Source organism: Panthera pardus, unplaced genomic scaffold, assembly GCF_024362965.1.
Source record: "Panthera pardus isolate Hobbes unplaced genomic scaffold, ASM2436296v1 HiC_scaffold_24, whole genome shotgun sequence".
NCBI classification, from domain to species: domain Eukaryota; kingdom Metazoa; phylum Chordata; class Mammalia; order Carnivora; family Felidae; genus Panthera; species Panthera pardus.
In genome coordinates this window covers 40,441,672-40,467,091 of record NW_026526810.1, presented here as the reverse complement: position 1 = coordinate 40,467,091, position 25,420 = coordinate 40,441,672, and the positions used below count along the sequence as shown (strand labels likewise).

At 34.3% G+C, this 25,420-nt stretch overlaps 1 protein-coding gene across 15 annotated transcripts in view; it reads right to left on the bottom strand.

Annotated features, from left to right (window-relative positions):
- The window catches only part of ZNF280D (zinc finger protein 280D), a 319,813-nt gene that overhangs the window by 122,649 nt on the left and 171,744 nt on the right, over nt 1-25,420 (bottom strand). For 10 of the 15 annotated variants that reach the window (XR_008417077.1, XM_019442008.2, XM_053889035.1 and 7 more), the window contains 5 exons: nt 9,348-9,391; nt 9,167-9,235; nt 6,202-6,348; nt 4,255-4,320; nt 4,016-4,155 (listed from right to left, as the gene is read on the bottom strand). Coding sequence is in view for 14 of the 15 variants with exons in the window: in XM_019442008.2 (XP_019297553.2) it covers nt 4,016-4,155; nt 4,255-4,320; nt 6,202-6,348; nt 9,167-9,194 (381 nt within the window). In the remaining variant the exon portion in view is untranslated. Of the gene's footprint in view, nt 1-4,015; nt 4,156-4,254; nt 4,321-6,201; nt 6,349-9,166; nt 9,236-9,347; nt 9,392-14,455; nt 14,473-25,420 lie in introns of those variants that run through there. The other 5 variants (XM_019442011.2, XM_019442010.2, XM_019442014.2 and 2 more) reach the window with 3 other exon arrangements.

Below are 25,420 nucleotides of genomic sequence, written 5' to 3'. Positions count from 1 at the left end.
TGCAAGAGATCTCAAAGAGATATTGAGGTATAAAGATATTCCATGAAAAAGCATGTGAGTGTGTGTGCGTGCACGCACACACATACACACACACCAAAAAATGAAACACTGTAATTATAATTTATTAAAAGCAGTGGCTTCCTAACTTCAGAGTAAATTCCCTTAAATAGAGGGGTCTCAATTCATTCCAGAATATATGACATTCTTAACTTTGCACATTAGAATCACTTGGAGAGTTTTTTACAATATTTCATCTGTAGGACCCACACAGACCAACTGGCACAATCTCTCCTTTTAAGAACTTACAAGATTGGGAAACACCAACTGAGGTGTTTTGATTTTAAAACTATGCGCAGAAAAATAAATATTCTCAGCTAGAAAAAGCTCTAGTTTCTAACTTTTATAACACTAACGTACAACCCTTCCTTTGTTTTTCTTTCTTCTTCCTGGGTCCAAGTCAGAAAGATTTTTTATCAAACTGAATTAAATAACAAAGTTTCTTTTTCCAGTTTTCTATCCTGCAAAAGCCAACAACTTATGGAAAGTATACTGAGTTGACAACTTATGGAAAGTATACTGAGTTAATGTGATCCAACTAATACATTTCAAGTAGCTTTCCAACTTTTGAAATCCCAGAAATAACCTGCATAACCTTAGGATCCAAGATAGAGTCAGTGGTCTGGGTAAAATCTCTCACTTTAGAAATTAAGAAAATGAGGCTCAAAGAGGTTTTGACAATGCTAAGGAGCAAGGTTGAATCAGCATTCAAGTCTCTTGCTTCAATCTAAGTTTTTTAAACTACCGGTCCAGAGCTGATATCACTATGAGTTATTATTTCAGATAATAATTATCTCAAGTCATTAACAACTCAGGGGACAGAAACATTTGCCCAAAGATATTCTTATTTTTTTATGATATATAACCTCTTCAAAATATAAGTGGGAGTTGAATTTACTTAGCCATAGATTTAAAAATCTACAGCCTTCCTTTTCATTTTTACATAAATTACAATTAAAATAACTTTTATGAAAAATAAAACCGCAAAATATCAATTTTAGTGCTAACAGATCTGCAGATTACCTAATAGTAATATGAAATACAGAAAAAATATATTATTCCTCACAAAAGTATTTGGATTCAGTTCTGGTTTTGAACTTGGACATCTGCAAGAAAATTTATAGGTGCTTTGGAAGTTTCCCTTATTGTCAAAAGAACAAACATTTTCATTAAAATTTATTATTTCTCTAAGGCCAGTGCCAAATAGCTTATGATAGATATACATGAAAAAAGCACTGAGTTAATTCAATTCCAACTAATAGCAAAGAACCTTTACATTTTGGGTAACCTTTTGTTTTAGTACTCTAACTCCTTGGTTTCAGGACCCCTTTAACACATTTAAAAATTACTGAGGGCCCAAAAGGTTTTATTTAGTTGGGTTATATCTACTGATATTTATAATATTAGACATTAAATATTTATTTTAAATAACAATAAACCCACTATAGATTAACATAAATAACATTTTTATGAAAAGTGACTATCCTACAACACATAAAAAATTAGTGAAAAGAATGGCACTGTTTTACATTTCTGAAAATCTTTTTAATGTCTGGCTTAATCAAAAACTGTTACAGATTCATATCTGCTTCTGTTTTCTATCTGTTAGAGTATGTTATTTTATTTGAAAAATATAGAGAAAATCTGGCTTCATAAAGATATATAGTTGAAAAAGGGAGTATTTTAATAGCAAGTTGGGATAACTATGGGTACACTTCTTTGATACCACACCAAAATTCAACATTGATATTTTCTTAAAGATTTACTGCAATGTGGAATCTGACTCCTTATCACTGAATTTTTTGTACTTTGTTAAAATAAAATCTATTAGTCTATCTTACACTTTGAATGATCTCTTACCCATGCATGATTTTATAATATGATGCGCTGGTTATTTCAAAAATACTGGTTTCTGTGAATTATGATTATCTTCCAAATGTTAACAGAATTCACTATACAATAACAAAAAATCACATTTATTAACTGTACCACCCATCAGAAAAGTCTTTAAGTACTGGGAAGCTGTCAGATCATGGTGGCTGATACAAGTTTTCCAAAATTCTAATTTGTGCTTGAAAGCTCAATTTTATTATTGGGAAGAAATGCCATCAGTTATTTTCCTTTAAGTGTGCACTTTGTTCAGTTTTCAGGAAATGTCTGCCAAATAACCAAAACTGAATAACTCACAGTGTGCAGCGAACAAACTCTCAAGTGGCCTTTATGATCCCCACCCCATGGTGTTCATGTCCTGCATGATTCCCTTCCTTTTAGTGTGGGCAAGGCATGTGACTTGCTTCTCATCAAGAGAATACAACAAAGGTGACAGGATTACATGATTTTGTGTATGTGATTACATTACATTAGATCAGCATGGCATTCTGCTACATATTCTCTCTCGTGGGCTTTGAGCATGTAAGAAGCCAAACTGGGAAAACTCAGGTGGCAAAGCCAGCCAAAAGCCAGTCATTTAGTGAGATTCTCAGTCTGACAACCCTTAAGAAACTGAATGCTGCCAACTACAATGAGAACTTGGAAGCAGATACGTCTCCAGTCAAGCTTCAGATGAGATCACAACCTCAGAGTCCACACCCTGAAAGTAGCTTCATAAGAACCTGAAGCAGAGGATCCAGCTAAGTCATGACCTACCCCCAACCCACAGAAACTGTGAGACAATATGTGTGGTTTTACACCATGAAGTCTGTGATATTACTGATACACGAAAATAAATAATATACTATGGCTTGTCATGCTTTCAAGTAAAAGTAGTCTTCTATTTTTAGAAAGTGGGTAGTTTAGCTCACAACTGAATCACATAAGTGCTTTTCCTTAAGATAATCATCAAACTTTGGAAACAATAGTGCTTTCGCATACTATTTCATCACACAAAATATTTTTAAAAGACACATAGAAAGGTAGAGATTTAACAAAATTAATAACATTTCATCAAGGAAATTGAGCAAGAATATTTTTTACTGGGAGTGCACAGTGGGGACGAATATAAAAAGTACTCATACAGCTTGGTACCACTGTCTTGATTTATACTAAGGCACCAGCAGTTTACCCACCATTACTTCTGCATCATCGGTGCATATGTCAACACAGTGGAAAAGGCAAATCATGTCTTTGTATTATCATGAGAATAGTGTTGACTCTCAAAACCCATGGAAGAGTCTCAGAGGAACCCCAGGGACTGAAGACTATACTTTGAAAACTGCTACACTAAGGCAATGGTTCCATTTTAAGTATATATTAAGTATACACACATACACACACGCACATACCAATATGTACATATGTATACAAATACATAGAAACTATGGGTTAGTCTGGATTGAAATTCTAGATCTACCATTTGCCATCTGTGTGACCTTAAATGAATTATTTAACCTCTGTGAGCCTCAATTTCCTCAACTATAAAACAGGAAAAATAATAATAGTGCCTCTTCACAGGGTCGTTTAAGAATTAAATGATTAATTTATGTATAGCATTTACAACAAAGCCTCATAAATATTACAAATATTAACTATTACCATTAACTATTACTTTTTGTTAAGAATTTTTTAAGTGAACTAAATTATGAAGGTATATTTTCAGAATAAAAAGCTACAATGTCCTCTCAAAAGTTTTCCGATTAAGAACTAAGAACATTTGACCCAGTTTACAATTTTTGCCATTATGCAATATTTGTAATACTTTTATTCATGTTTTATTATCGCAAATTCCAATACCTTACTATTTGAGTGTGTTACCTGATTTAGGAACAGACTACATCGGTAGTTCCTTCCAATATTACTCCGGATACTGGCTGAGCTATCATATAGATAGTGACATTCCTGATGCTGATTATGCTTCTATTGGATGACTACCCACAACAATCCAGAATTTTAATTGGCATTGTTTATACTGATAAATAATATCCAATGTATCCCTGAGCTGTGTAGTTTTAGAAACACTTACAGGTTTAGACAAAGGCTGAACAATCACAGAACTATCTGAAGATCTAGATTCAGGATGAAAATTTACAGGCGAGGCAGCCACTGGATTTGATGCTGGGTTCGTGTAGTGTTGATTTGTAGGCTTGAATGCAGCAGTAATACCTGTATTTTAAAATTAAACAGTGCTTTGAATATATTTTGATATAATCAATGATGTCAAAATACTTCACTTTAAAATAAAATACTAAAATAATACTGTACCTCGACTGAGCGCACCATTCTTTATTCCCCTTGAATATGAGCTGGGGTTTACTCTATTCAAAATATCTACAAAAAATTATAGTGATTTTAAAATTCATTATTTGAATAAAACAGAAATCATGAATTGAAACAATCAAATAGATTCCCAGAAGAAGTATATAAGTTATCACTGATTTAAGAATACAGTTAATTTTGGGGTACCTGGTGACTCAGTCGGTTAAGTGTCCAACTTTAGCTCAGGTAATGATCTCATCAGTCCTGAGTTCGAGCCCTGCATCGGGCTCTGTGTTGACAGCTCAGAGCCTGGAGACCATTTTGGATTCTGTGTCTCCCTCTCTGTCTGCCCCTCACCCAGTTGTGCTCTGTCTCTCAAAAATTTTTGTCTCTCAAAAATAAACATTAAAAAATATATATGATTAATTTTAAACATATAGATCTTTATCTACCAAAGAAACAAGATTACTAGCCTTGTTTTATAGAATAAGAATAAACTTTCTAATTGTAACTCAAAATCTAAAAGCCAGAAGTAAAAGATTAATAAATCTGACTACATATAAGTCAAACTTTCTAAAGTTTCTTTATGGTAAAGAAAAGGTCCACATAATAAAAATCTTCCAAAAATATATGTATATGCAGTCTATAATTAGCATATGTATCTTTCTTTGAGTGATGACTCAGGATCCTACCACTCAAAATCAAACTTTATCCAACCTCCATATCCCACTCACACCTCTAGAAGCCTTGGAAGTGTTATTATAAGGGATTTCATTGGATTATCTGTAGCATTACTTTTGAGTTGGTTTTTTTTTCAATGTATTTATTTTGAGAGAGACAGAGAAAGCCCAAGCTGGGGAGGGACATAGAGAGAATCCCAAGCAGGCTCCACGCTCAAAGCGGAGCCTGACACAGGGCTCGATCTCACAACTGTGAGATCATGCCTGAGCCAAAATCAAGAGTCAGACACTTAACTGACTGAGACACCCAGTTGCCCCTACTCTGAAGAATTCTGAAAGGGAAAAACTAGCAGAGATTGCAGACTAAAACAACTTACAGTTTATCAGGGTATCTTATAACTTAAGGGGTTTCAAATCTACCAGTATACCTGAAGTCAATCTGAGCCTAATTTAACTTTCAGGATCACTTGAAAGTTCCTGATTCTGACATGTGTGTTACCTCTGTAACTTCTAGATTTTTTGGTAATCAAGCTAAAATTGGAAGAGTGGGGATTTGCCAAAACCTGCTGGTCAGGAAAAGGTAAAAGCACAAACAGTACCAAACCTCATAAAAATTTCCTTTTTACCTCACAGTAAAAAAAGAACCAGATCACATAAAATAACTCTATAAAGTAAAGGGCCACACAAAAGTAGAGTTGTTTTCTGATAATGGCAATGCAATACTGTATATCTAACTACAAATGTCTTACAGAATAAAAACCTGTTCAAACAACCTGACACCATTTTCATTCAGAAATTTAAGATTAAGTATTACTCCAACCATCAAAGAACTATTGGCTGAAGTACTTTTTAGTGGCTGTATTCTACAAAACACAAGTTTTTACCCTCCTACCTAGCAGTTCTATATAAACACTTGACTCATATTCCACATACTAAAATATCTTATGGCTTATACCTTAACAACAATAAATTCATTTAAATTCTGCATCTTAACAGTCCAGAAGAGAATTTCTACTGGGGTCAATCTCCTTTTGGAAAGAATTATTCTAAAACTAATATACATTGTTCTAGTTGAATACTGTTATCAGTCATCCCTAATTGGTATAAATTCAACCTGACCTTAACCGTCATGTTTTCAGTAACAGAATTTGAGTAACTATTTTATAATATGGTAATATTCCAAGGAACTTATGTCCTTATAAAGCAGTTCACAAATTTTCCCATTAGAAACAATATTTTATAAAACTTGGCTTCACTACAAGTAAATGCTTACTTGAAATTGCTGGTTTTGAACTTGATATCTCTCCAACAAAGATTGGCTCATCATCATCATCATCCTCAACCTCTTTTACTTTCTTCTGCCATGGTTCCAACTCTTCTTCTTCACATTCCATAAAGAGTTCTGCCATTTTTGAATTATCTAATTTCCAAAAGGAGAGAAGCAAACCTTATTTTCAAAAAGAAAAATACACTTTTAAAAATTCATAGTATATTTAAAATCTACTTTAATCATCCTAATAGCAATGTAACTTGATATTTGTACATAGTGCATGGCAGCAAGTGAGAAACTCAGAGCTCACTCTCTAAGATACAAACCAATTTAGACAGATAATGGTTGACAGTAGTAGTTATTTAATGGAAAAGTCAAAATGAGTTCTAGTCATATGCCTGGAATATAATTTTATCTACAAAAGGACCGTACCTAACCATTATCGGGAGGAGGGGGGGATATTAACAACTGGGAAATAAACTAAGACTAGGAGGCATCTCCTGGGAGATATACTTAGTAAAACTAAACCAAATTCAGGAATTCTAGACACAAAGCAGTGATGAGATGCTAGACTAAAATAAGGGAACAAGGTGAGACTTATTCCATTCGGGGCAAATTAGACCATTTCTCACCTAAAGAAACAGACCAAAGAACATGCAGTAAATATGAATATACACCATCCTATAAGTTCTGACCAAGAACAGAACTCCTACGAAGCATTTTAATACTTCACTCTTAAATATTAATGGACAATCAATAAGCACCAGAAAGTTTAGGAAAATCTCCTGTCTTTTAGAACAAATCAATAAAAAAGATAAAGAATCCTAAGGAAAAGAAATAATGCAGAGAGCAAGAAAAATATTAAAGAAAATATAATTTGCATCTTTAGAGATATTAGATAAGAAAGAATGTTATAAAAAGTAATATTCACAAAACAAAAAATAAGATTAAAAATATGATAGGAGCTCCTGGGTGGGTCAGTCGGTTAAGCATTCCACTCTCGATTTCGGCTCTGGTCATGACCTAGCAGTTCCTGGGATTGAGCCCTGAGCTGGACTTTGCACTCATGACCTGCGCGGAAATCAAGAGATGGACGCTTAACCAACTGAGCCCATGCAAGCGTCCCTGGACTACCTGACTTTTTAAACTATCTGCATATATTGATTGCTTTAAGCTAAGATGGAGAAAAAAGAAGAGGAGGAAGAGGGGAAAGAAGAGAAACAGTACTGAAGGCCTAAACTTATATCCCAACTAGATATAAGTGGTGCTTAACTGATACACAGAATGAGATGGGTGGTGGTCTACAAAACAAACAAACATAAAAACCCTCCAGAGTTCTGGCTTTGACAATAATATATTTCATTTATCATTTAAATATAGTCATTTCTAAAGGTAATTTTTTATTATATTAAAGTAATGCCACTTCTACTTTTGACTCAAAATTAGGATAATGTTCTACCAGGTCTTAAAACATACTAACTGAAACAATTCTTTGATGGCATACAAAAGAAATATCTTAACAAATTAAGAACCATTATTTTATAAATTTTTAAATTTTTTCCTTTCTATAAAAGTATGTCACAAATCATTTCCTGTCTTAACATTATTTAAATGTTAATAGTCCACCTACCAAAAAAAAGGAGGCCTTTCCATTTTCCCAAAGGTCATAAACATATTAATTGATCCCTTTATTTTCTAAACTATAATGTTTTATTAACTACATAGAGTTCTTCAAGTAAAGTAACTAAAAATATTACTATATGTCCAAGACCAAACTGAACACTTTGAGTGTTATTTCCCTCTACACACTAGACAGGCAGTAAGCACATAGTATATAATAATCTATGGCTAGGAAACTAAGTGAAGTTAGGCAATGCCTAGCTTTTAAAAATTAGGGAAACATTGTAAATGGATAATAAAAGTTTCCAGTTAGTATATGTTATGGGCTAAATTGTGTTTCTCTAATATTCATGCATTAAAGTCCTCACCATCAGTACCTCACAATCTTAATGTGTTTGGAGACAGGGTCTTTAAGAGATAATGAGGTGAAAATGAAGTTATCAGGGTGGGTGCTAATCCAGTATGACTGATGTCCTTAAAAGAAGAGATCATGGGGCGCCTGGGTGGCTCAGTCGGTTAAGCGGCCAACTTCGGCTCAGGTCATGATTTCTCAGTCCGTGAGTTCGAGCCCCGCGTCAGGCTCTGTGCTGACAGAGCCTGGAGCCTGTTTCAGATTCTGTGTCCCCCCTCTCTCTGACCCCCCCCCCCGTTCATGCTCTCTCTCTGTCTCAAAAATAAACGTTTAAAAAAAGAAGAAGAAGAAGAGATCAGGACACGGATGAAGGACATGCTTGAAGGTAAAACCATCCAAAGACACAGGAAGCATATGGCCATCTCTAAGCCAAGGAGAGAGACGTGATACAGATCCTTCCCTTATGGCCCTCAAAAGGAATCAAACCTGCCAACACCTTGAACTTGTACTTCTAGACCCTAGAACTGTGAGAAATTCTGAAATAAAGTTCTGTTGTTTAAGCCATCCAGTCTATGATACTTCATTATGGAAGCCCAAGCAAACTAATACAGAAGACAAAGATCTTCTTCATTCTTCTTAACAGGGTAGTGCCATTGTCAATACATTCAGGATACATTGTTGAGAAAAAAATTTTTTAAGACACATAACATCTTTACATTTTTATAAATAATTATATTTTTGTCTATGCATAGAAAAAATATAGGTAATTATATACACCAAACTAGCAGTTATCACTGAGCATAAGAAGAAAAAAACTTCATTTCTACTTTACTCACGTTTTAATTTACATCATTTTTTATGTGAGCATGTTACTCCAATAAATTTATGTTTTTCTGTCTTTAAGAAAATGTGCCTACCCTTCCTTCTTTCTACTGAAGCAAATTTATCAGTACAAAAGCCACGTATACTATTATCAGTCGTGGCAGCAACACTTACTTTTTGGCTGAAAAGGGTTGTCGCCCATCAAGTTGCAGAGTTGACTTTCTGTAAATTGTCACCTGAGTACTGACACATGATATGAGTCAATTTTATGAGTCACTTTAAGTAATGCCAAATATTGAAACATGAAACTTGGGGTTCAGAAATTCTTGGATCTAATTTTGATCTCAAAACTCACCATGTGATTACAGACAAGACAGCAATTTGTATCTGTTTTCCTTCCTATAAAATAAAGATACCTAGTATTAGAGTGGATCTCATTAAATTAAGTGTACACATATTTAATCTTTTTTCCTATAAAAAGCTCAATTTTTAAGTTTGATATGTCTGACTTTTACTTATAACTCACTTTACATAATTGGTTCATTCAAGAATTTAGTAATAAAAATGGTAATTCTCTTAAGTACTTACTACTTGAAGAAGTCTGAATTATTAAAAATAATGTTTTTAGTCTTTTTGTAAAAATGAGTAATCACCTCATAATGTATTGTTTTAGTAAGTCTGAATTTTCAAATGCTAAGTGATACTAATCTTTAACTGTTACTTATTCACGTTTCAGGTATAAGTGTAATTACTTCCATAAGAAAACATAACTTTAAATAAATTGTATTTTTCTTATTTTTTATCAAAAGAATTTAAAAATAAAGAAATTAATTAGATATATTTCAGTGTAGATTAATTCATCCAAAAATAACTACTCATTGGGGCACCTGACTGGCTCAGTCACAAGAGCATGTGACCCTTGATCTCAGGGTTGTGGGTTCAAGCCCCAAGTTGGATGTAGAGATTACTTAAAAAAATAAACTTGGGGCGCCTGGGTGGCTCAGTCGGTTAAGCATCCGACTTCAGCTCGGGTCATGATCTCATGGTTCGTGGGTTTGAGCCCCACATCGGGCTCTGTGCTGACAGCTCAGAGCCTGGAGCCTGTTTCAGATTCTGTGTCTCCCTCTCTCTATGCCCCTCCCCAACTCATGTTCTGTCTCCCTCTGTCTCAAAAATAAATAAGCATTAAAAAAAAAAATTAAAAAAAATAAATAAACTTAAAAAACATAAGTACTCATAGCCTTCATTTTTTTTAAGTTTATTTATTTTTGAAAAAGAGAGCGCAAGTGAGGGTGAGACAGAGGGAGAGAGAGAGAGAGAGAGAGAGAGAGAGAGAGAGAGAGAGAGAGAATTGCACGCAGGCTCCACATTGCCAGCACAGAGTGCAACGTGAGGTTTGAACTTAGAATGATGAGATCATCACCTGAGCTGAAATCAAGAGTCAGACACTTAACCAACTGAGCCACCCAGGCACCCCTTAATTCAGTCATTTAAATAGTTATAGCTTATCTCTAAACAGTATCACTATTACAAATATGTCAAGGAAATATATACATAACAATTTTTGCTCATGTTAAGGACCTACTGTTACCAAGAATACAGAATATTTTTTAAGTGCCACAATTACACAGCTTATGAGACTCATATATATTTTTTATTTGAGTACTTATAATTATATTGGGTCATACATAATGGTTATATTAAATATTACATAGTTGACACATAGATATTTTGCTAAGTGACCATACAAATATCTCTTACCAAAATTCTGTAATTAGTATTCAATTTACAAATATTCAATTAATGAATGACTTGTCTATATGAATAAGACATCCAGTGCCTATTACGACAGAGATGACTTTAAGATAACCTACTTCAAAAGCCTGAGGACCATAGTAGCCTACTATAAAGTTGGAAGTCCTCAGATGAAACTTGAATCATAAATTCAGCCTAAAGCTGCCCTGTGATATACAGTAGCCACTAGCCACATGTGACAATTTAAGTTTAAATTAATTAAAATTAAATAAAATGTAAAATTCAGTTTCTCAGTTTTACTAGCCACATGTCAAATGCTCAAGGCCACATGTGGCTGGTCGCTACTATATCGGACAGTGCAGCTACAGAACCTTACAATTGGACAACACTGGACTAACAAATCATTGCCATATTTTGTTCCGTTAATGAACAAACATTTTCATGGATTCTTTTGTCATCTCAGCCACTGAAGCATGCCAAAACTACCATTATAAAAACCTCTCAGGTCACACTGCAGAATTTTGGTGTAAGGCATGGAATTCTATGAAGGATTAAGTCAGCTGTCACTGAAGTGGAATATCCAGCAAAGATATGCAGTGTGGATCTCAAAGTTCCCAAACATTTCTAATAGCTTCTACAGCTGTGACTTAGCTCCAAAATAGCCAGAAAAAAGAGAATACTCTACTTCAGCTACAGACTCATTTCATGCCAAGTTTAATACACTTGTTTCTATGAAGAAAAAAATGAATTCCAATTAACTGACTTATCAAAGACTTTTTAGAAAATGATTCATTCACTGTTGGGAGACTGCTTATATAAATAATTTTAATTCCTATTTCACTATTTTTTGTTTCAGATTTTATATATCCAAAATTAAGCTATATCTTAAATAATTTTTTCTACAAATTTAAAAAAATCAGTAAAAATGTAGGTCTACATTCTTAATTGAAAAATTTGCTTTTAGCCACTGATAGCTGTTACCTGATGCAATGTCACTGTGTTGAATGAAAGTAAAGCATTTGATCTGGTACATAAGCACACAGTATGACACAGGTGTGCTATGTACTAGATATAGTTCAATTTACTTTCTGATAAAAGATTAATTCCACAAACCCCAACTGTAGAGTCTGCACATTAAAAAAGAGCTTTAGGCTAAAAGCCAGAAGAAGCGAGTTACAGCCCCCAGCACTACTACAACTTGCAGTCAAATCACCTTGTAATTTTGGGTCTCAGTTCTTAGTTCAACTAATAATCTCTATGGCTTAATTCAGCTCTCTGCTGTATACTGTGTACTTTAAACATTTATTAACAGTAAACAGTAAAACATGGTGAAGAATGAATGCCACATTCAAATTCTGACTCAACCATTTATTATCTGTACAACCTTGGGCAAATTACTCTCTGTGCCTTGCTTTACTTTATACATGCAACTTATTTCATGAAGTTACAGTGAAGATCAAATTAGATAACATAAAGTACACAGCTCTCTGCCTGGCACACAGAAATCATTCAATAAATCTTAACCATTTTTAACTCTTGGCTTAATCACATTCTGAAAAACTCTAAGAACAGATTACAATTTTGTTATTACACTAGAATTTTCAAGATATCAGCTGAGCATTTAGAAATTATTTTGTTTTTAGATCTTTATTACATTATTTCTTTCGCACGATGAAATGTTAGCTTTATAAGTATACCTTCTAGAATGCAGCTGTCAAATCTATCCTACCATATTTTCATCTTTTTAAGAAAGAAACATAAACTAGTGAAAACACACATAACAATTTTAAACCCTCATATAAACATAACACACATACCTACAATTCATCAATACTGTTAAAATATATACTACCTGTCTCATAGGTTAAAACAGTATCTAATTAAAAAATACCAACATATAAAAATTAACATTACAATAAAGTACCTGATATCATATCCATTAAAAAACACTTTCATTTTACATGCAACACTGTATTTTAATTTCTAAAAAAAAATCCTTTTTTAAAAATGAGTAAGGGGCACCTGGCGGGTCAGTCAGTTACACATCTGGCTTCGGCTTAGGTCATGATCTCATGATGAGTTCAAGCCCCACCTGCGTGGGGTACTCTGCCTCTCTCTCTGCTCCCCACCTCCCACACTCTCAAAAGCAAAGAAACAAACAAACAAACAGTAAAACCCTTAAAAAAAAAAATGAGTAGGTACCAAGTTAAATTAAAAAAAGAATGTGAGGAATATGGTGAATGGTTAAGTTTTCTATCTCCCCAGGCCCCAAAAGTCAGTTATTCAATAAAATAACCCGAGAAACCACATCATAAAATTAATGCTTTCTTCTCATCATAAAAATAATGTTTTAATAGGGAGTTTGCATTCCTAATCAAGAAATTAGCAACAGTAAAACCAGATAGAATTAACATAAAAGGGAAAATACAAAACCAAAATATAATGATTTTAAATAATGAAAATTTGTATTCAAAATAAGTACAGCATATATATGTTCAACCAACTCATAAATTTTGTCTAAGATTAACAAGCTAGCTGTAATCAAAACCACACTGAGATATCACCTCACGCCAGTCAGAGCGGCTAAAATGAACAAATCAGGAGACTATAGATGCTGGAGAGGATGTGGAGAAATGGGAACCCTTTTGCACTGTTGGTGGGAATGCAAACTGGTGCAGCCACTCTGGAAAACAGTGCGGAGGTTCCTCAAAAAATTAAAAATAGATCTACCCTATGACCCAGCAATAGTACTGCTAGGAAATTTACCCAAGGGATACAGGAGTGCTGATGCATAGGGGCACTTGTACCCCAATGTTTATAGCAGCACTCTCAACAATAGGCAAATTATGGAAAGAGCCTAAATGTCCATCAACTGATGAATGGATAAAGAAGTTGTGGTTTATATACACAATGGAATACTACTTGGCAATGAGAAAGAATGAAATATGGCCTTTTATAGCAACGTGGATAGAACTGGAGAGTGTTATGCTAAGTGAAATAAGTCATACAGAGAAAGACAGATACCATATGTTTTTACTCTTATGTGGATCCTGAGAAACTTGACAGAAGACCATGGGGGAGGAGAAGGGGATAAAAAAAGAAAGGGAGGGAGGAAAACTATAAGAGACTCTTAAAGACTGAGAATAAACTGAGGGTTGATGGGGGTGGGAGGGTGGGGAAAGTGGGTGATGGGCATTGAGGAGGGCACCTGTTGGGATGAGCACTGGGTGTTGTATGGAAACCAATTTGACAATAAATTTTATAAAAAAAAAAAAAAAGCTAGCTGTAAGAAACACTAATAAACCTTTAACAATTTTACTTATACACTTGGAAGTGTTTTTCAGTGGAGTAATTTGGATGACACAGGGTCACTGGTACACTGTTCAGAAAAGTTTGATCTGTCACTCTTTCCTCCTCACAAATTTCCCAAAAAATCAAGTATTCAAATCATTCCACTGACTTTAAAGCTTTGGTTTATGTTCTATATCATTTTATAAACAATTCTTAGTCTTTGTCACTAATAGCATACTGAAATGGAGGTCTATATTTTTAGAATTCTAATCCCAAATTAATAGAGCTTTAACGATTCAAAGTGTGTTCTTAACTATGAGTAGCAATCTATTATTTCCAACCCTTGTTTTGTGATCTCTCAAGAATTTCCAACTATCTCAAGGAGATTACAAAAAAACTCATTTTAACGTTCATTACCTTAAAAGCATACACAATCTTTTGAGGACAGAGAGTCATTTTAAAAATTTCATTTTATAGTACCTTAATATCCATCACCTATTGATTCCACTGTGGAAATTAATTGTAACAAGGTTAGAAAACAGAGAATGATGTCTACCTTGGCATACATCACACAAATACAAACCTTAAAGCATAAGCAATAAACCCTATATAATTGAAAAAGACCCACAAGTGAAATCTGATTTCATAAAATTCAGGTGTTTAAATATGAGGTTTTATAAAGAAATTAACTTAGTAAATTTATTTACTAACATTAAGCAGATGAAACAAAATTTTAAATCAGTATTTTCTCCTTTTATGCCTATTTTTTAAAATGCTTTATTGTTAGAAAACTAAGTACCTTTTTGTAGAATCAGCCCAGTTTATCAGTCCAGTCTGTTAAAAACCACAGACTTATTTCTGAAAAAGGTACATTTCAATCACATAAAATGTACAATCAGAAACATCTGACCACTAGCAACTAAAATACTACAGACAAAATACTGAGAGATCATAGAAACTTTAGAAGCTATGTCATCAAATTTTAACCAATTTCTGAAAGACAGTTATTTTTATTTTAAGTAGAATAATGTCTTTTGAAAATGGTCACTCCAAGTATATGAGAAAAGGTCTCCATAAGGGGAGAATATGGATACACTGTTTTATTTTTTAAATAAACTAAATATTTCAAATGTCATTTTAAAAAAGGATTTTATACATGCAGGAATCTTAACAGTGAACAAGCAAAGAGACAATGGAAAGGGTTGGGACTCAGCCTTGGCTGGAGTTCCAGGAAAGGAAAGGAAAGGACAGGAGAGGAGGGGAGGGGAGGGGAGGGAAGGATTCCATGCAGAAGAAATAACATGTGGAAAAGATCTATGGCACAGCAAATATGAAAAACAGAAAAGAAACCAGTGTGAATGGAAAAGAAAATCAAGGGGGTATATGGTAGAAGGTAAGACAGAAGTCAAACAACCGCAGCATCCTAGAGATCATATTAGGAATCTTGTCCGTAATCTAAGACCAATGGAAAGCCAAAAAGGGGATTTTAAACAAGAACTGGTATAATCAGATTTGTAATACAGTGTCAAAATAACAGAATTTGAGTCTAAAATCAAAGAGACGGTAGTTTTATTCTATTCTGTCCTAATCATCCCCACTGGGAATACAGTGAGTATACTGGCTAGGATGCTTTCACCTATAAGTAACAGAAAACCCAATTCAAATTGGCTTATGCAAAAGAGAATTTTTAGCACATTTACAGAACTAAATACAGGTGCAATTTAAACAATGACTTACAAAGTTGGCTTTTCTATCTCTGTTCCTTGACTTCACTTCCTCTATGTTGTTTCTACCTTCAGAAGAGGTTTCCCACTATGAATCTCTCCAACTTAACACCTTCCAAGATTCAAGTCCAAGACTCTAATAAGAGGGTTAGCTCTGATTGGAGTTGACTGGTTTGACTGGTTTAAGTCATATGCCCTTCCTGAAGCCAATCACTATTGCTAAGGACTTGTAATAGGTTTAGTCCTAGATCACATACTACCCCTGGCACCAGAGCCACAACAACAACAACTAAGATAAAAATTGGTTCCCCAAAGGAAAATTAAGGTATCTGTTACCAAAGTAAAGGGGAATGTTAGGTAACAAAAACAACAGATGTCCATTATAAGGAATTAGTATTAGCACTTTGTCTAGGTCAAAGGACTAAAGATATTTAACCTAGGAAACATGAGACTGTGGGGCAGGGGTGGTAGAAAAGAAAGCTATTTACAGATATTTTAAGTTTGTCATGAGAAAGAAGGAAAAGAGTAGGTCTTGTTCTTTCTAGCTCAAGTGATAATAATAACAATATTAGTAATATTTACTTGTTTTGAATAAACAAGAATTTCATTCCTAGTGTTCAGCTTCAACAAAACTACTTAATTTATTACATACTATTATGTTATCACAATTACAAATTATGTTACTAATAATAACAATTTATCATTACCATAAGCTAACATTAATTAAATGCACACATTATTTTGTCTATTCCTCAAGAAACTCTATGAGGCAGGTACTATTATCATCCTCAGTTCACAACTGCAGAAACTGAATTATTGAGGTTAAGTACCTTGCCCAAAGAAACACAATTAAGAGTAGAGCAAGGATTCAAATCTAGACACTTAAAATATCACAGATTCCAGCCATACACTACTTGCCTCCACCAGGAACAAGACCAAAATTACAGGGAGGCAGATTTCATCTCAACACAAGAACAGAACAATTCATGGTTAAATATCAGGAAATGAGACGAACTCAAGGTGTGATAGATCACCAAACAAAAATATGAAAAATTCAAGCATTATGTAATCGAAATGGTCACTTTCCAAAATCCCCAAGGATCCTTCCAACCCTAATATAAACATACCCATCTGGCATAGATATGAAAATGTAAATTTTTGCCTAGACAAAGGGGATTTATTATTTCAGTGAATGTTGAATTATGAAAAGCCAATTTGGTATTATGAAAAGTCTTTCAGTAATCAAATCAACCATTCCCAAATATTTTCTAGAAACTCCAAGTTCAATATAATAAATGAAGCAAATGGGTTGAAGTTCAACATTGAGGATAATTGAGGATAACTGAGGATAAAAGCAAGTAAATTCCTGAAGAATAAGTAATAGTTGATAATTTTAATTAAATAATATAAGTTGAATTTTAATAAACCTGTTTGATGTCAACTCCCAATGATATCAAGATCTACTTCACAGACATTGACTCAGAGCAAAATCCCAAATATCAAATCATGATAAACCAACTGTTCAGATTTTTAACATTTTTGATGACACAAAAATCTTTAAAGTAGTATCAATAAGTAGAAGGCCTATGCTTCAGCAGACTGCTTATAACTATAAATCAATCTAAATCAGCAGAGTCATTAAAAGCTTCTATGTGAAAGGAATCCTTCATAAAAAAGGGTATGAGGAATCAATCTCTTTTTGTACCACCTCCATTTCATCCAAGTAAAATTTCTGCTACCCCTGATCCAGGCTGCAATCCATTTGCTCTACTTATCACCACCCATTCTGTCAGTCAAAACTAACCTAAGCACCACAGTACAGCTACTACCTTTTCTACTGCACACACTGTATTCTACTGACAATCCGGATAACCCTCCCCCATTGCCAAAGCAAATTACCCTTTCTTCATTTACATTTTCCTTATCTTTCATCTATTTTAACTCAATTTCTTGAAACCTCCTCCTCAAATATTTTCTATATGCCAACAGACTGTTTCTCTATCTACCTGCTCCAATTTAACTCAATAGATTCTCCACATTTTCTTGCTCCTTAAATAGTGCAAAATCAGGTTTTTCAGAGTTTAGTCTTCCGCCCTACACAAATTGTTACCTAAACAACAGATCTAATAAATTCCATTGTCTTAGGTTGTCAGTTCTCAATAGCAGGGTATAAAATCATCAAATATTAACCTCCAACCTTGACTCCCCTACTAAGTTCCCGCCTATCATTTCTTAACTGCTAAAAACTACTATCTGGGTATTTAAACTCACCTCAAACTCAGTATTTCCAAACTGAACATAACTTCTCCACAAAAATTAGTCCTACTTCATGATTCATAACAGCCAAGAAGTGAAAACAAGCCAAATGTTCATCAACTGATGAATGAACAAAATATGATATATATCCATACAATGGAGTATTACTCAGCAATAAAAAATGAAGTACTGGTACATGCTACATGGATGAACCTTGAGAACTTTATGTTAAGTGAAAGAAGTCAGTCACATACTGTTTGATTCCATTAATATCAAATGTCCAGAACAGGCAAATCCACAGTGACAGAAATTAGATCAGTGGTTGCCAGGACCTGTGGAGTGGGGAGAGGCAGCTTAACAGTACCATTACCTGAAAGTTAATGGTCTGAAAGCTGAAAATACTACCTTGAGATTAGACGATTTTGATGATTGTATAACACCATGAATGTACTAAATGCCACTAAATTGTATACTTTAAAATAATTTAAATGGTGAATTTAATGTTATGTTAACCTGACCTCAGTTTATAAAAATTAGTTCTACTTCTCTTCTTCCACCAATAAAACTGTCATCATTCTGATCTTGAGTCCTTAAAAGTGTTTCTCAATATTCCCCTCTTTTATTCATCATATCTAATCAATCAATTCCCCAGTCCTATATAGTCTTCCTTCAAAATATTTTCTACAACCACCCTTGATTTTCAATTCACTACATACTTGTTCAGGCACTTAGAACCTCACATCCATAGTAAGATTTACCGTGTAAGATTCACTTCATATCAGCCTCTCAGCATCCAGATCTATATGATTTCATCCATTTAACATAGAACCACCAAATTAACAATGTCATAAAAAAATGTTTTCATTGTGTCATTTATCAATCCAAACTCCTCAGTAACACTCCACCAATCCATGCAGAGCTCGGTTATCCTTGTGTCAGAAGCTTCTAGAATCCAGTGAGGTACAGAACAGGCCAAATGTTTTAGAAACTGTCATTTCCACCAGTGGTTGGTGCTGCCAGGCTGCAAGGCTAGTCCTATACTATCCAGCTTAAGCAAACAACATGCAATCCTGGGATTACAGGGCTGAGGTTTGAATTAGGTAAGACCAAGGCATCATAGCCTACAAAATTAACATACAGCATTAGGCATCCAGTAAGTATTACAATAAATGAAATGCACTTTTTGAGATTCAATTCCTTCATCTGTAAAGGGCAGATGATGATAATACCATCCATCTCAAAAAGGCATTTATTTTAAAGATAAAATATGATGTATAAATTTACTTTATAATATATAAAATACCACAATAAAAGATTAGAAACACATCTCTTGTGTTACAACTCCTCAAATAAACACAAATACTAACAATGTAGTGTCAAAAAAGTAAGGCCAATTTTCTTATTTACTTTTTGTCTATTCAACAAAGTTGAGAGCTCTATTACTTATTTTTAATCCTAGAACTTAATAAAGACATTTTGTTTATGAGGGCCTTCCCATCAGCAATCAACAATCCTGTATAAAGTCAGATAATCTTAAACCCTAAATGGAAAAAGCAAAATAAGTAAACAAAGTAGGAGATAGGGATTACCTATACCCAAAACACTCAGACCCCTCCCAAGAGCTTTAGGCTTCCCTTCTCAAACTTGCCAAAGGTAACAATTACCCACAAAATAAGGAAAACACAGGGGTAAAGCCTAGAAGCAAGGAATATATTATTTCATAGACTAATGATCTTTGCTTTGGTTAATAGCCCTCAACTGAAAGACATGCAAGTAGCGGTCATGCTGAAGAAATCCCCAACCTGGAAAAAAAAAAAAAAAAAAAAAAAAAAAAAAAGTGTGTCTAATTAATTTCTAAGGATGGAATCTTAGAAGTCCACAAACCCCAACCTAAAATATTCAAGATATATTAATTTACTTAAAAATGACTACAATAGGGGTGCTTGGGTGGCTCAGTTGGTTAAGCATCCGTCTCTTGATTTTGGCTCATGTTGTGATCTCATGGTTCACGAGACTGGGCCCCACTTCAGGCTAGCACTGGGCATGCATCCTGCTTAAGATTCTATCTCCCTCTCCCTCTGCCCCTCCCCTGAACATATGTGGTGTCTCTCCCTTAAAAAATAAAAGAGAAAAGAAAAGAAAAGAAAAAAAAACTTTTAAAAATGATTATAATAAACCCATTACATATTAATATAAATATTTATGTGAGAAGTATTTCCCAAAACAAAATATTTAGAGAGGGGTGGCATTGTTTTATATTTTTGCAAAACCCATTAATATCTGCCTTAATAAAGACAGCTGTATTTTCTTATCTGCTTCTACATTTAATCTGTTGCACTACATCGTTCGGTTGAAAAATCCAGCCTCACAAGATACGTAGGTGATAGAGAGAGGATCTTGTATAACCCTTGAAAGCACCTCAGGTCCCCAAGACCATGGTTAGAGAACTGCTACACTACATTAAACAAGTCAAAGCCTTTGTTTAAAAAGGAGAGCTAAATTAGAGCTGATCAAAAATTTGGTATACACCAATCCCAAGGAGTAAAGTCACAATTTTAAATAGGGAATATTAAAGTGATGAGCACAACATTAAGAAAAAGCATTTATTAAGCAGTAATTATATATAAAGCATTGTATTTAAAAACACAAAGATGTAAAATGACACAGCATCATTCCAAAAAATCAGTGTTCATCACCATATAATAAACCAGAAAAGCAGAAATGTTTGCAATGAAAAATAATTGAAATAAGAAATATTTTTTATTTAATCCAGTTCGCCAAAAGGCCTAAATATTACACCCTGATTCTACAGGGTTTCAGTTAATCATTTTTTACTATAGAGGAGCTCTGAAGGTAAAGTTGGGAAGTAATGGAAGAAAAAATGCTAACAACAAAAATATTGTGGAACAGACACGTCAAGGAATAACTTTTTAAGTACTACCTGCATTCATTAGAGATGGAGTGCAAACTGCTGAAAAACCTATCATGGTAGTAGATGGAGAGGCAGGCAGGTTTAATGTGTTAGAAAGGGGGCACTTTATATATCTGAAGGTCCAAATTAACCATTAACCTTCAATATACCATCAGAATCCACAGAAACAATTTTAGTTTATTTTCTTTCTCGGGTAGTTCTAGTTGTAAAGATTGACATTTTATGGCTTTTATTGTTTCCTAGAAATCTTCAAACAACACCTTATTACTTTTAAACCGAATAAAACTCATTGTATTTGACAATTACTATGTGGGTCTACAGGATCCTTTTATAAATCTAAGATACATTATGCGATCATAGTGATTTTATTCTTCTTACATCTTGAAATAATTTGCTAATTTCATCATTCTGGGTATTATTTCACCACTGATAAACAAATATTCCCACCTATGCTTACAAAAGAAAATTATAAATAAATAAGAAAACATAAGAACGATTTAACTGCCTAGAAGAATAATGCAACAGTTAAGTAAATCATCTTTCACTCTTCTTATCTTTCAGTTTTCTTATTGTTTTGCACAAAATATTGCATGAACTTTCCAAAAGATGACTGAAGACATTATCTTTGTAATCTGTATCGAAAAGAAGAACTTTACTTCTACCCTTTTATGTTGTTGTACCTGAGGACCCATGAACTAAACTAACAAAAAAAACAGATTAACAGGAGAAAAAGCACAAAATTTTTATTAACATTTACACACACAGGAATTCACAGAAAAGAAGTAAAACTCAAAGAAGTGGTTAAATTCAAGGTCTCATATACCATTTTAACAAAGGAGAGGGGATTAGGGCTTTGGGAGACAATAAATCATGGGAAATAACTAGCAAATACATGGGAGAACTAATGGAAGATAAGGGTTATTTTCATTAGGTCTCTTTATGCAAACTCATCTTGGTATCAGCTCTCCATCTCAAAGTGGTAGGAGTCACTCTTTCCTACTAAGGGGGCCCGGGGTTGGGGGAGGGGGATGTCTTCACAAAGGGATATTTATGCCTTGCTTTCAGGCAGATAACAGGAGGACAGAAAACAATTTTTACTTCTTTTAATTCCAAACTGCTGTCCACTCAAAATAATCCTTAGCTCAAAGTGGCATATGTTAGCACAGCATACCCTGATCCTTTTCATATGCTTTTATTTTAGTCTTCCCTAAATACAGTTAAGAACTCAGAACTTTTTATTTTCTGCCCATTATGGGACAGAAGAAAACTGGCAGAGGACACATTTCACAATTATTAAATGAACCTGAAAATGAATGCAAAGATAGACAGCAAGCACCTTAGACTCTAATGATGAAAACACGGAAATCTCAGACTAAATCTTCAGATGAGATTAACCTGATACAGTTCATAAGTGGACAAATGTTAAATGCGGGTGTATATAACGATGACTAAAAGGACATAGAAAATGTGGAAAATTTTTTTAATTCACTGGATTGGTTATGCTAACTGATATCTACAAATCCAGAACTGAAAATATCTGGCAATTATGAAGCAAAGATGGCCATCAATGCTTCAACAAAATTAAGACTTATGAAAGGTTTCAAAAAATTCTTCAAGTATTGCATTTAATGATGCACATGCAAAAGAAAAAAAAAAAAGCCCCAGAATGATAAGAACTTATCAGAAGTATTTGAAATCTGAAATCAGTATTTACAAGATAAATACACTCCAAGTTCATTCATGTATGACAGCTGACCAGTAGTTAGTTACATTCAAACAATGTTGCCCATTTCAGGTACACACACTTTCAAACCCTGAAAAACATTTACTAAAAATCTGGGCAACACAGGACAGTGAATCATCCTAAACTTGAAAGATGCAGATCTACACAGATTCAGAAAAGGGTGGGAGCAGAACCAAGAGTAATAGAAAAATCACAAGAATGGACAAAAGAATTTTAAAATTCTGTCAGAAATACAACATGTGACAAAATTTTTCTAAGTTTAGAACTAGGTTAGTATTATTATCCAACAAGAAATTTTCTTGATTTGGCAATATCAGGAAGAACATGGTTGAACTTCTATGAATTTTCACAAATAGGACATAAGAAAAAGTCAACTGCACATAATCTGGGCTTTATACATATTTGATGACTCTTAACTATCCTACGAAAAACTAGTTTTTTTCTCAGCTCAATGCATTCTCAAGCATAAATGAATTCAAAAACCCTTGCATAAATTAACATGAAGAGAGATGTATTATAAAAAGACTACATGAGAGGTAGATATGCTCATTAAGAAGGTTAGAACTTGTATTTGCAAAGGAATGACTTGAAAATGATAACCTATGACTGACAATAGTGCAGGGAATTCTTTCAGTGTATGGGGAAAGCTTCAATTACAAAACCATAAATTGCCAAGAAAAATATTTCTCATGCAACTAGGAAAAGAACTTGCAGAAACAAGGAATTTTGTCTAACCCTTCAACCACAACATTCTTTTGCACAGGTCTCAAAGTGGGAATAAAGGAAGATATTCTTCGTGTGCATACCAAAAATTTTAAAACGTGCATATCCATTGTAGTATGTGGTATATAATTAAATGCATAAAATATATATGTACAGAAGGTACAATTTAAACCTAACGAAGAGTAAACTATCAGTAAAATACAGAATGTGGGTTATTTTACAGGACTACTGGTAGCCTGGTCTCAAAGGTCAGTGTCATTAAAAAATAAAAAAGAGGGAACTACACTAAATTAAAAGAAACTAACACAAACAAATGTAATGCATGACTGGATACCGGTTCCAAAATAAATCACTAAACAGAACATTTTGGGGACAACAGGAGAAATGTGAATACGTACTGCATATATATATATACATATATATATATATGTATATATATATATACACACACATATATATATACACATATATATATACACATATATATATACACACATATATATATATACACACATATATATATATATATATATATATATATATATATATATTAGATTGCAGGGATTATTCTTAACTTTAAGTGTGCTTATGGTATCGTGTTTATATGGAAAATTGGCCTTATTTTTATGACACACAGATAGACACATCCATCCACGGTACTTAGGTGTGAATTGTGGTATTTGCAGTGTGCTCTGAAAATGTTCACCAGAAAGAATTTAAGATAGGTACTTAAAGCAAATGTGACAAAGTGGCAACACTGTTTAAACTAGGTGGTAGGTTATGTGTGTCCAAACAGACTATTCAACTTTTCAATATGTTTGGGGAAAAAAATAACATCAAAACTTAATAAAAAGTTGAAAAACTAAGAAATGAAGTCTAAAAAACAAAAATGTAAAAGAAGGAGCAATTGAATAATATTTCTTAAATTTTGTAGGTGAGCCTCCTTGCTTCTCCTCACTCACCTTATTCCCACAGACAAAAAAAGAAATATAGTGAATTGCGTGCGCACTGAGGTATCAGAAGACCTAAGGTTCTAGAAATGGTTCTATCACTCCTTAGCCATGACCTCATTAAAGATGTCTCCCTGAGGCTGTCTCCTGATCTTCAAGATGGTGCCATAAACACAGACCAGTGCAAAAGGGGTCTTCAGGTACAAATAGATTGCACCAATGGCAGATACAAATGCAAGATAACAGTTGTAACGGTATTTATACTGATGTTTCGAAACATCAAGAGCAAAGCAGCCGTAACAATTCTCCAAGCAAACCAGTGCCTTCCTTGGCACAGCAAGTTTCCGCTTAGGCAGCCTAAGTTGCCACTAATCCCCCGAAAGCAGGACTTCTCACAAATGCTAAGAGGGGGCTTTTGTACTTTAAAACTCTACTCCGAGGCTTCAATTTTATGCTTAATGGCACTAAAAGATGTCAAATTCTTAAGACCCAGTCCAAATCTCAAAACAATAAAGTTTAAGTCCACAGAATTTTTAAAAAACCAATCTTTGCAAACAAAGAGAAACCCTTGGACCAAGGTCTCCCGTGCTTGCAGAAGCGGGTCCGCTTTGACGTTTCTCCTCTCTAGCAGATTTCTCCTTAAAAGCCTTCAAACTTGACGTAAGTTGGGAAGAACTTCCATCTCTAGAGCAAGATAAAACCTCAGAGTGAGCTCATTCTTTATGTCTCATTAAGTGAAACCTGAAAGCACGGTCAGTAAATTGTGTACCCAACTCCACGTTTCTCCTCAGGGCCCTTCTGCAGACAATAACGGGACTTCCAGGGCAGAGCAGGGAAAGTCCCTTTGACAAGAATGAGGGTGTGAGCGTGGAATGACTGGTCACCTGGGGGCGAGGGGTAGGGCAGCAGACAGGGGCCCTAGGGCCCTGGACGCCTGGAAGTTCGGGACCCCCTTTGGTCTCTGTCTACCACTTTAGAGACTCCGGGGAGCGTCGTTGTGAGGGAGGCATGGGTCCCCGCCAAACATCGGCACAAAATGTACGGCGGACCAAA